The following is a 12,959-nucleotide window of genomic DNA, read 5'->3' as shown; positions in this document are numbered from 1 at the left end:
CCCATCAAAACAAAGGGAATCAAACCAGCAGACATGGAACAAGACGAGTGGGATGACTTGGACAAACTTGCTCGCTCTACCATTGAGATCTCAGTGTCAGATAACTTGCTTTTCAACATTGAGAAGCTTAATTCAGCATATGCAATGTGTTCAAAAAATTGCAGCCAGCAAGGTTTATTGGCTGAAAAAACTTATGGACTTTCGCATGAAAGAGGGTACAGCCATGTCTGTACACTTGAATGAGTTTAACTCTATTTTCAGTCAGTTGGTTGCTTTGGATTTTCATATTGATGACGAGTTCAAAGCTACCTTCTTGCTATGCACCCTACCTGAAAGTCCGGATACTTTAAGAACAGCTTTGAGTAATTCGAATGCTCAGCTATTATACTCTAATGTGGAGAGTTCTTTGTTGATATAAGAACTCAGTAGGCAAAACAACTCAGCAAACAAGTCTTCAAATGCATTACACACTAGAGACAGATTTCAGCATAAGAGCAATTCTGAAAACCGAGCACACAGTAAGTCTCGTAGCAAGAATGTGGAGTGCCATCATTGTGGCAAAAAGGGGCACTACAAACGGGATTGCTTTCAGCTGAAAAAAGAGAAGGGTAAAAACAAAAACAATGAGCTCATGAATGTATCTCTAATTAGAGATGAAAATCCCCCTCTGAGACTGATAAATCTCATGACCCAAGAAGAAATAAAGAAGCCCCAAATCTGTCATCTCGAATATCTGATACAATGTTGTCTTGGTCTCTCGAACCTTCTGTGCATGATCCCCTATTAGAATCAAATCATCAACATACAACACAAACAACACACGACCAACCTCGGAAGTGTGCACATAAAGCTGCAAATGCCTTGGAGCGCCCATATCCCAACTTCGACTGAAGAAACGAGTTTATCTTCTCGTTCCATGCCTTGGAGCCTGCTTGAGGCCATACAAGGCCTTCTTCAACCTGTAGACTTTCCCATCTGAGAATCCAAAGCCAGGAGGCTGGAGGTCTTTTTGCTTGCAGTCGGAGCACGTGATACCTGGAAAGACCCTGCCTTCCACAAGAGGGAGAGGTCATTGGACTTCTCCTGGGGATACAGGCGGCTAGGTGGAGCCCTGCTGGAGCAATTGGACAGGTTTTATGTGGGAGAGTGGGGAGGCTCTCATGGAGGCCAGATTGAGCAGTTGGTAGGCACCACGTTATCCGATCACTGCCCGGTTCTCCTGACACTTGACCCTCTAGCATCCGCCCTAGATACACGATCCTGTCGGATCCCTGAATCGATCTATAGGAGGGAGAAGGTGTTAAGACAGATAGAGCTGATTTGGACCAGAGAGTGGGACAGGAGGGACCGGATAGCAGAGGAGGTTGCAGCGGTCCTAGCCGAGTCAAGCAGAATTTGCCAAGAGGCAGCCATACAGGCCAAGCAGCAGTGTTGGGAGGAGAAGAGAGCACTCCGGCGGGACCTTGCAGCCACGCAGAGATTATTGCTGGAGACACCAGGGGACCCCACCCTCCACGCAGAGGAGGTGCGCGCGTGCAGCCATTGCTGGGCTAGAGGACAGGCGCTCGGAGTTCTCTTTCTGCACCTCACCAGCCTTTTGGGCGCAGAAGGGGACACGATGTGCAGGGAGTTCTTCCAGGTGCACCAGCCCCGCACCGCAAAAGAGCAGATACGCAGCCTTCAGGATCAGTATGGGAGGACCCGTTCTAGCCCTGATGAGGTGATGGAGATTGCCACTGACTATTACACGCGCCTTTTCCAACAGGAGACAGCTTCAGCGAGGACAGAGATGCAGACAGTAGATATGGGATCACATCCCGTCCCTCGTCACAGAGGAGATAGGACACTCCCTCCTAGCCCCCTTCACAGAGAAGGAACTAGAGAAGACTTTCCATACACAGGATGGGCAAAAATGCCCCGGGGAGGATGGCCTCTCTAAGGCTTTCTTCACTACCTACTAGGAAGTTGTAAAGGACCCCCTACTGAGGGCTTTCCAGGAGATCTTCACCTCAGGACAGATGCCAAGGAGTCTCTCGGCAGGCCTTATCAGTCTTCTCCCCAAAGGGGGAGACCGGTTGGAGCTCTCCCAGTGGAGATCGATCACCTTATTGTCAATGGCCTATAAAGCACTGGCAAAGATGATTGGTAGGTGATTACGCCCCATGCTTCCAGATATCATTCATGACACACAGACAGGCTTTGTCCAGGATAGGAGCATCCTAGACAATGTATTTACATTCTTTGAGGCGACAGAGTGGGCTCAGCACAGTGGGTAGAGACTGGCAGTATTACTCTTGGATTTCGAGAAAGCTTATGACAGGGTAGACTAGGATTTCCTAGAGGGCACCATGGTGAAGTTGGGATTCCCCCACGCTTGGATTCGCGAGGTCTCCGGCCTGTACAGATCGACCACCAGCAGGGTTCTCATTATTGCTGAAATTGTTCTCAGCAGTGAATTACAACAAGCATGTCTTCACATGGTGATACGGGATCAAGTAGAGAGGATGCATCACTCCTTGGTCAATCATGTGGTGAAGGGGAAAATGCAATGACTGATGTCGGGCATGGTTCTCAGCATTGACAGCATGCTGAGAGGCTGATGACTAGCAAGGGGCTGAAGAATTTGATGATAGCTTCAAGGATCGAATGCGTACAACAACAAATCTTTTTGCTGAATTAGCAAAGGATCCCCTGTTTACTCAATTCTTGAATGCCCCAAAGAAGAACAGCAAAGGCAAAGAGAAGAAGACACCTTCTACAGCTTCGGGACAGCCACAGTGGAGAGGATGCATCAATCCTTGGTCAATCAAGTGGTGAAGGGGAAAACACAATGACTGATGTCGGGCATGGTTCTCAGCATGGATAACATGCTGAAAATTTGGGAAATGACCTAAATGTTGGCACTTCAATGCATAAAGAGGCTGATGACCAGCAAGGGGCTGAAGAATTTGATGATAGCTTCAAGGATCGAATGCGTACAGCAGCAAATCTTTTTGCTGAATTGGCAAAGGATCCGCGGTTTACTCGATTTTTGAATGCCCCAAAGAAGGACAGCAAAGGCAAAGAGAAAAAGACAACTTCTACAGCTTTGGGACAGCCACAAGAACCAAAGGAAATGCCTAAGCCTTCTTTAGAAGAGCCCAAAATGCCTGATGAGCACAAACAGTTAGTATCCATGGGATAGCAAGTGCAAATGCATGGCCAACTTGGTAGTGCCAATCCATGGGAACATGGGCAGCAAGGCAATTATGCACATGCAAGCATGGGACAGCAAGGATACTTTGGTGGTGGTACCATTTTTCATGCTATGGTTGGACAAGCACCCATACGGGAATGTATGGCACAAATCCCTATGGTATGCAGCAGTCAATGCATGGCTCACAACACCCAATGTATCTGAGTAATGCAAGTGGAATGCCTAAACCTATGTATGGCAGCATAGGCATGATGCCTGGGACACAAAGCGGGCCATATGGATATGTATCGGCACTCCCAGGGACTGTTGGAGCACAAGGATTTGGTGTTGGTCATGTAGGTGCTTCAAATAGTGTTGGTTTTTATGCAAATACAACCAATGCACCCTTTTTGCAGCAGTCCATTTATGATAACTTGACTCCCATAGGTCCGCCGAAGGACTATGATGAAGATGGCAAAAGCGTGAAGTTTGAGCCTTTCAGTGGTGCACAAGATAGGTTGAAAGCACTTGTTTTTATTCAGCAGTTTAATGCAGCCTATTCTGGAGGCAACTTCACAAAGGCATCTAAGATACGCAAGGCAGCCATATTTTTGAAGGGAAATGCATTGTAGTGGTGGTCTACACTTCTTTTTCAAGGGATGTAACCTACCACTTGGGTCCAGTTCAAGCAAATGTTTACTTCAAATTGGTTAACAAGTACCTTTGAAGTAGACATTATGACAACTTGGAATCAGTTGAATTCCAAAGACTGCAAGAACATGGATCAGTATAATAAGAAGTTTTGGGATGCATTGCTGCCAATTACTTCTTATCGCACAGTACCCCTCCATGAGCAGGTGGAGAAGTATATTTGTGGTTTGCCAAAGGGTATTCAGGATTTTTGCATTAAGTCCACTGTTTCCAGCATGTCTCAGCTTATAGAAACTGCTACTACAGCCAACACATTGCTGCGTGGAAAGGATGCAGGATTTCACTATGATGCCAAGTCACATGTCAAAGAGGCAAAGGCTGAGAAAAAGGGTAAATCTGAAAATAAAGCTGAAAATCAGGGCAGATCTGAAAATAGGGCTGGAAAAAGAAACAGATTGCAGAAAAAGAGTGGGAAAAGTGATAATGGAAATGTTGGGAATGTGACTACTTTGGATAAAGATCACATGTCATTTTTGCAAATGTATGCTGATTGCTTTTCTCAGTCACTTCCGGAACATTTGCCACCTGAAAGGCCTGAGGATCATAACATAAATTTGATCCTTGGTAATAGCCCACCTAATAAGCCACCTTACAGGGTTAGTGCAGCCCAAGAGGAGATTATGAGCCAAGTAAATGAGTTGTTAGAGAAAGGGCTGATTCAGCCCAATTCATTTCCGTTTTGCTCTCCAGTGCTTCTAGTGCAAAAGAAGGATGGGTCATAGCGTATGTGCATTGACTATCGTGCTTTGAACAAAATCACAATAAAGAACAGATTTCCAATCCCTAGGATTGATGATATTTTGGATAGATTGCAAGAGGCAGCCATTTTCAACCGTATAGATTTGAAAAATGGTTACCATCAAATTCGGATTAGGCTTGAGGATGTATCCAAGACAGCCTTCCGAATATCTTTTGGTTTATATGAGTTTCTTGTCATACCATTTGGACTTACGAATGCTCCTACCACGTTTAACAAAATGATGGATCGCATCTTTCGGCAGCATAGGGAATTTGTGGGCACTTTCTTTGATGACGTGATTGTCTTTTCGAAGACTGAGGCCGAGCATCGCAAGCATTTGGCCATGATATTCAATGAGATATGTAGGCATCGGTTGTTTTGTATGAAATTCACTTTTTGGGCCACATTGTATCAGCTGATGGCATTCGTATGGATCCTGCAAAAGTTGAGGCAATTTTCTCATGGCCACATCTTCGAAATGTTCATGAGATCTGTAGCTTTATGGGTCTATGTTCATACTACAAGAAGTATGTACTGAACTTTGCTGAAATTGCTTCTCCATTGCATGCATTGTAGAAGAAGAATGTGCCATTCAAATGGACAGCTGTGGAAATTTCAGCATTTGATGCATTAAAAGAAAATATGACTTCAAATCTTGTGCTTGTATTGCCCGATCTCAGGAAGTCATTTTTGTGCAGTGTGATGCATGTGTGAAAGTGAAACATAGACAAAAAGTTTGCCCACCGCATGTGCTTCTCAGATAACTTCGTCTGAGTCAAAAAGTAGCACAAAGTCTGGTAGTCTGTTTGCACTGTGAAATTAGCCCCTAAGAGATAGTGTTTCCATGTGGAAAGTGCATGAATTACACCCAAGAGCTCTTTCTCATAGACCTGCAAATTCCTCTTTGCACCATGGAGAACACGACTCTCATAAGCAACCACACGGCCATCTTGCATTAAAACAGTCCCAATGATACTTAAATGCTAGAATCAATCATTAGTGATCGTGACCCACGGATGACAAGTTTGTTTCGGAAAGGATTGTTTGAGAACATGGGCACAACACTAAAATTCTCTTCATCCTTCCATCCACAAACTGATGGTCCGTCTGAGGAGGAAAATTCCACAGTGTTAGATCTTTTGAACTCCTATGTATCAGACCACAAAGTATAGTGGAAATAGTATTTGCCGTTGGTTGAGTTTGTATACAACACAGTGCATAGTTCCACTGGTAAGGCTCCTTTTGAGGTGGTAGAGGGTGATAAGAAAGTACCCTCTATTTTGCACACAAAAGATAAGATCTTTGAGGCCAATCGCTATGTGAAAAGCATGGATGCAGCTTATCAAAAGGTTAAGTATGCGCTTCAAAGATCACAGGATAAGCAAAAGAGAGTAGTTGATCGACTTAGGAGTGCTTTGCACTTTGCAGAGGGTGATTATGTATTACTGCGATTTGAAAAGACAGGGCCGAAAAAGATAAAGGGCAAAGAGCAATTGTATCCAAAGCTGTCTATGAGATACTATGGGCCATTTCAAGAGTTGGAGAAGATTGGTGATGCATACTATAGACTGAAATTGCCTCCACACTGGCGGATACACAATGCCTTTCATGTGAGCTAGCTTAGACCCTTTCATGGAGATGTGCCAGAGAATGCATCTGCTGAAATTCAATCAAAGGTTGAAATATTGGTACCAGAGCAGATTTTGGCACACAAAGAGAGGAAGATCAAGGGTAAGGGTTCCAAAGGGTACTTGGTGAAGTTTCAAAATTATTCACCAATGGATGCTAAATGGATGGAGGAAGATGACTTGGCAGACCATCCTTAGTTAATGCAGCTTTACCTTGATGGTTTCCAATTAGAGCTGACTTTCGTTCGAGCTCAATCGGATTCAGCAGAACAAAGGTCTAGAGTATAACCTGATGCTTGTGAGGGAGCTAGCACCTCCGCTCCTCACTAATGGACAGCTCTAGAAGTAGTGGATCTCGAATGTATTCAGTATATATTCAAGGTACTATAGCTAAATGGTATGTTTGCCACGAGATCACTATTCAGTGTACTAGTCACTATGTTTGGTATGCAGATCGGTATGGTTTTCACTACACCTTTGAAACTATACATTTGCATCCGTTATGCTCAACGTGTAATCATTTATGCTTGGTATGGCATTGGTTATGCTTGGTGTAGCATCAATTAATGATCATCAGGGGCTGATTATCGAATGTTGGTTTTCAGCGTATGATCATTAATATTCAGAGGTATTCAACTGGTTTTGTGGATAGCAACATGTCTTATGATGCCATTGATGTTTCAGCCATGGTTTATGCTCGGTTTTCGCTATACTATGGTTTGCTTTTGCCAGATGAGTTGAGCTCATGAGAAATGGACATGTCACATGATAATCTGGCAATGTTTTTTAGATTCTTTGTGAGTCTTATGTTATGTTATGTTGACTAGTAATTTTCAACATATGTTGGGTATATGAAATGGTTGAACAACAGTGCGCAATGTTATGTTGACTATGATGCCCTACGGAAATTCTAGTGCAGTACTTTGCTTTTGATGCATTTGGCAGTGCAATCAAGGACGATTGCAAGGATTTCAAGGGGAAGGGCTATCATGAGAACATGTATTTTTGAAACCATACTTAACATGTGGATTAATTTTTAACCACATGATTAAGTAAATGTTGCACGTGAGGTGCATCTGGGGTTAGAGTAAATTTACGAGCCCAAGACCCTAGAAAATCACAGGATGTCAATAGCAAAAGTTGCTATAAGTTATATTGCACGGGTACTTGGTCGTATATGGTATCAATTGTTGGCCTAGGTCATTCATTTGGCCATAAGTGTCAGTTGACACTAGAGATGTGGCTATTAATGGCACCTAACACCGATCTGATGGTCAAAGATGGCACAAAGAGACTCGGGAGTGGAAGATACCTAGCCAATTTAATTATTAGCTAGTCACTTTATTTTTCTAGGCACCAAAATAACTATTAGATTAATTTTCAGTAATTAAAGACTGAATATTAATATGTAATGATGGATAATGTTGGAAAAACCATTTTTGAAGGCTGCCACTTGGCAAACTTGCCCATACAAGCTGGTAAAAGGCTGAAGAAGAGGAAAAACGAGATGATTCTCACTATAGCAAATATAGGAGAGCTCTGAGCAGCTATGGCCAATCTATTTTCAAGCATTGCAGCCAGCCATGAGTGAGTTTTGAGGAGGCGATTGCAGATTCGGACACTCCACAGCTGAGCAACTGTATCCAGGTACAAGGTGACAACTAATTTGAATGTCTCAGCTATAGGCAACAATATTTAATGTTGTTGTGGTAGGGCAACACCTGCATTTGACTGATTTTCAGTCATTCTTCGCAACAAAACTCTGAATTTTCTCTCTACAACTTTCTCTCATCTCCCAACCATTTCACAATCTTGCTTTGAAGATCTCAGCATTTGGACCCTTGGGGGCTGAGAAATTGCAACTTTCTCTGCTGTAAATCCAAATTTACAGCAAAATTAGGGTTTAACAGCAGCCTCAGGGAAGCGTGCCACAAATTGGAAGCTCCAAGACTTGGGTTTTTCAGGGCTGAAGGTGAATTTCAGCTAAATTCAAGTGGAGGACTAGCCAGCCATTGAGTTTGGGGCATTTCCATCATCTATGAAGTGGGTGAAGGCCAATTAAGTGCCCGAATCAAGGGGCAAATCAGATTGAAAACTTGCTGGTCACTTTGGACAGCAAGGGGAGTTTGGATTGCGAAGGGGATCGGAAGAATTCCATTGTAAATCAACTTCTTCTTCAATAAAGTTAAAGAAATATTGAAAGGGGCGCTAATTTTGGGGCCAATCGAGTGTGCATTGTCCAAGATCAATAGGTAAATTTGTATTTTCAGATTTGCATTTATTGTTTGCTACTATAATTAAGTTGTAATCAGGGATTTACCACCCATCCATGGAAGGAAGGCTGGTTTCAATTGTCACGAGACTAATTGAAGTCAGCTCTAGCCCATTTTATGCTCCAATCTTATTGGTCAAAAAGTATAGAAGCGTGTAACTATGTGTGGACTACAAGGCCCTTAACAAGCTCACTATCAAAGGCATGTTTCCCTTATCATAGCTAGCAAAAGTGGTGATTTTTAGAAAATTGGATTTGCCAAAGGTTGCATTCAAACTCCATTTGGCCTATTTGATTTTGTACTGCTTTCTATTAAGCCATTCAATGCATCTACTTACCTTTCTATAGGCCCATGGCTTAGGTGTTGTAGCCTCTCCTTTGGAAATATATTATTGTTTTCCTAGATGATATCTTCATTTATGATAACTCCAAAAGGAATCCCATGCTCACTTGTGGAAGGTCATGCTCTTGTTGAAGGATAATCAGCTTTTTCTAAATTGGAGGAAGTGTAAGTTCTACATGATATCGGTACTTATTGGGTACATAATTTCCACCCTAATCTCTAAGGAACTTGAGAAGGTCAAGGCAATCATGGAGTGGCCTTGACCTAGAAATATGTGCATCTTATTGGGATTGATAATGTTCTAGTGAAGGTTCATAGAGCACTCTGCACATGTGACATTGCACTTATAGATGCTAGAAAGCAAAATTCCAATGGATATGGATGAGTAATATGGAGCAAACTATTGAGGAAAGGCCATCTATTCTTCTGACCTTGTTGAGATTGCAGAATTCAATGAACCTTCTATGGTGATTGTGATGCCAACAGTCATGGTATAGGAGCATTTGCCACAATGCATTTGGTGGCTTATGAAAATATCATTCAATCGCCACAAATAGGATATGCCTCCTCGTACATTGTGGTGGTGGCAATTTCTTTCCCAATTCAGCCTTGAGATCAAGTATTTGCTCAAGAAGGAGGATGTAGTGGATACATTGAACTAGTGCCATGGAGTTGGACTTCTTTGCTCCTATGAAGGAGCTCTATAAGGTTGATCCAAATTTTGGTCCAAAGATGTTAAAGTGCCAATAAGGTCTTTGTTCGAATTTTGTGCTAAAGAATTCCTGATAGACTTTGTCTTGTAGTTAAAGAATCCTTAAGGGCTACTATTCTGCATAAAGTGTATAACATGGTAGGGCATCATAGTGAAGGCCATACCTTTGAGAAGCATTCAAAACATCTCTATTGTCCACGGATAAAGCAAGATATTCATGAATACAAGCATTAACCTCAAAACCAAACAATTAGAAAGGTGGGGGGGAGCTACAGCCATTACCAACTCCAAATTCTCCTTGGGAGGAGATTTCAATGGATTTTTTTCCATCCTTCTCCATAGCATCATTATCAAGAGACCTTAGAAGGGGATAGTTGCCTCTTGCTGATGAGGTAGGTACACCACTCCCACCCTAGTGTATTACTGCTGCATCTTTATTGTCCAAATCTTTTCCTTTGAACTTTGTGTACTGTTGATTAAGTGTAATTAAAGGTACCATACCATGCAAACCCTACCTTTCATTGGTGGCAAAACCTTAGGCCATTTCCTGTTTGAGAACAAGGTGATTGAAGGCAGAGATATTTTTCTTTGAAACCATGTAAACCTCCTCAACCAGGAATATGGCACAGCAAACACAGCTACATAGACCTTCCCAACTCACAGCCAGAAACAGCTTCCAGATAACAAGATGCAGCTGTTTCACGGCTTGCCTGAAAATGCTAAAAAATAAGAACTTCTACCGGTCTTAATCCAGCTCTCAAGCACTCTTGTACCAGTAACACTGAAGTACCTAGTCTTGAAAGAGCCAGTTGAAAACTATCAGGTCGATAGGAAATACACAAGAATTTATCTCTTCATCGACCCTAGGCATAGCAGATCAAAGCTTTCAATGAAGAGAAATACAACTGCTACCTCATTTTTGCTTCAGAATGCACATCATCATGGTTCGGCTCGTAATGGAACCTTAGCCTGTTTTTTGGCCATTGGAAAAAATGTTTAATGTCATAATAGAGTATACGAAAGACTAAAGGCAGTCATCACTTATACTAAACTTTGGTTAGGCACAACCAATAGGATGAGCCCACAAAGTCCATGGAAGGTGGCTGCGGTGCTCCTTCTTCCACCATAGTGAGGCTTCACCTGAATGATGTAAAGAAGAAGATCCTGCTGTTAAGTGCTATATTTGTTGAATCAATATCTCCATATTAGTCCCCTTCACTGCTTCGCCAAGCTCTATATCCCTCTCTATAGCTATTAAGGAACAAGCAGGACTTCCAAGGAAAAGACTGCAGCAACCGGTTTTCTAATAATGTACTTCCACAAAGGGAAGAAGTGCACTGACCATTTGCTAATGATCGATTTCCCTAAAGGAAAGGAGGGCAGCCTATATACACCTTAGGTTTTTGCCACATAGTAAGACAAACTTGGAATTGTTGATCTTTCTGCTTACATATAAGGCATGCTATATGGCCTTTAGAGTTGCCATATCACAGGGCAGAATTGACACTGGTGGAATAACACGTTCATATTACTAAAAGTTCTTGTATCAGACAGGGTTTAAGTGCCCTCATAGGGATCCGCCTCCTCTGCAGAGCGGTAGGATTCGAGACCCAGGGGATGCATCAACTGATCCAATTTTCCACTCCTTATGAGGGCCCTTTTACAGCGTGACCAGATGGAACGGACTGCGTCACCAATACATGCCAACATCTAATGTATAAGGAAGTGCTCATTATCTACTGTCTGGGGACGTTGTGGCTGAAGAACGGTTTGCATGTTGATGATTCTTTTGTTGGGCCGGGGGGGTTCCATCTGAACGTCTTCCTTGTGAGTTCAAAGCCAGCATCCCTTTCTCATGGCTCAACTTATAATGTGCATATGAGCAACCTAACACGTTCGAGATCATTGAGAGTCTATCAAAATAAGCAAGAGAGCACAACAGACTGAAGCATCGCCATGCTCGGTCTCTGAGTGTCAATCAACCTCGTACAATCCATGCAGAAAATAAGCGAGGGAGATTACAACAGGCTGACCTTAATCCGATTGATATCCCCTGCTCTTATCACAACAGTGTCCGAGTCTTCTTTCATGTTCTTCATGGGATTGTGATGCTTATGTTCTGCTCCCTCCTCCTGTCGTTGGTAATGAAAGCAAAGATCTGAGGCCTGATACTAACGACAGAAAAACTCAAACATCTCAATAGACTGAATATAACAGCAGGGCCATACCGCAAGCATGTATCTGGGAATGGGCTTGTCAAACTTGTAGTTGACAGACCGCTTTGGCATTAAATTGGGCTTGAACTGTTCTTGCCTCATGATGATGATGAGGGCAATGGCGATGGCGATGGCGATGACGTTGGCGATCGATCAAGACATTGAAGAGAGAGAGAGAGAGAAGAGGGGACAGAAGAAATCGTTGGATGGGATCGATGGGGTGCGTGCTGCATGTCAACATTCCCGAGTGTTACACAACATTGTCAATCTTCAAACGTTCCACGGATAAACAAGCTTTTAGAACTTATTTTGAAGGTCACTTTTGGAGTCATACTAAGGTGCATACAGCCAAGTTCTACGAGCTTCCAAGGCAGGGATGGCACTCCTTATGTAGACACATGTTGAGATGGGGTGTTTTACCAAGTGAAGGTTAGATGAATCCTTTCTTAAGTCCGGGATTTCCTGGTCCTCTAAACGGAGTGCTTGGGATCTATCCCACCAATATAATACTGGTCTCCTTAGAGCCATCAACTGAAGGGAGTTGAAATAAGCAGCATAGTCTAATGAAACTAGGGGCATAAGGGTTTGGCATGTTGATAGCATTTGCACAACATAGTTGTGCTTACCAACTCACAAAACAAAACCAAAGAAACAAAAGGCAAGTTTCTTTTTTTTTGCACATAAATTATTTGATATTACTATTAGACTATTTACAAGGCATCTTTATGATGCTACATGTGCCCCCTACTAAAGGAGGGGTATCCCCAAACTTTAAGCCCTCCCTTTCTTCAAGTGCTTTATAAGCAACCTTGAAAATATGTTCTTTCTTCTTAATCCTTCTCAAAAAACCTAAAACCTCTTCTACAATATTTTGGCAAAGACAACATCAAAACCTAGTGCTTTTATCCATAACAACTATGTTTATGTTGAGCCAAAGGGCTTTGATGAAAAAATCCTAGATTACATTCCACAACTTCAAGGACTCCTCATCTAGTTTACATTTATCTCCAAATAGGGATGTTTCAAGCCTAATATTGGCATTCAAACGTGCAAAGTGCACCCACTTCTTAGTTTGCTTCCAAATCAATTAGGTTGCTGAACAATGCCAAAGAGCATGGGTGATGGTTCCGTTGCTTCAATGGAATAATGGGCAAAGAGGGGAG

The 12,959-nt window shown here is 42.6% G+C and overlaps 1 protein-coding gene across 1 annotated transcript in view; it reads right to left on the bottom strand.

The window, feature by feature from the left end:
* The window catches only part of LOC148029583 (cilia- and flagella-associated protein 45-like), a 41,443-nt gene extending 29,380 nt beyond the window's left edge, over positions 1-12,063 (bottom strand). The window contains exons 1-2 of the mRNA XM_087688453.1: positions 11,809-12,063; positions 11,614-11,712 (exon numbers count right to left, since the gene is read on the bottom strand). Of these exons, the coding sequence (XP_087544579.1) occupies positions 11,614-11,712; positions 11,809-11,898 (189 nt within the window). The 5' untranslated portion in view covers positions 11,899-12,063. The remainder of the gene's footprint in view (positions 1-11,613; positions 11,713-11,808) is intronic.
* Between the last annotated feature and the right edge of the window lie 896 nt (positions 12,064-12,959).

This window comes from Lygodium microphyllum, chromosome 11 (assembly GCF_053477565.2).
Source record: "Lygodium microphyllum isolate KBCC chromosome 11, Lygodium_microphyllum_v1.1.10, whole genome shotgun sequence".
Classification (NCBI taxonomy): Eukaryota; Viridiplantae; Streptophyta; class Polypodiopsida; order Schizaeales; family Lygodiaceae; genus Lygodium; species Lygodium microphyllum.
Note: the sequence above shows the minus strand (reverse complement) of the source record. Positions and strands in the feature narration are given on the sequence as shown.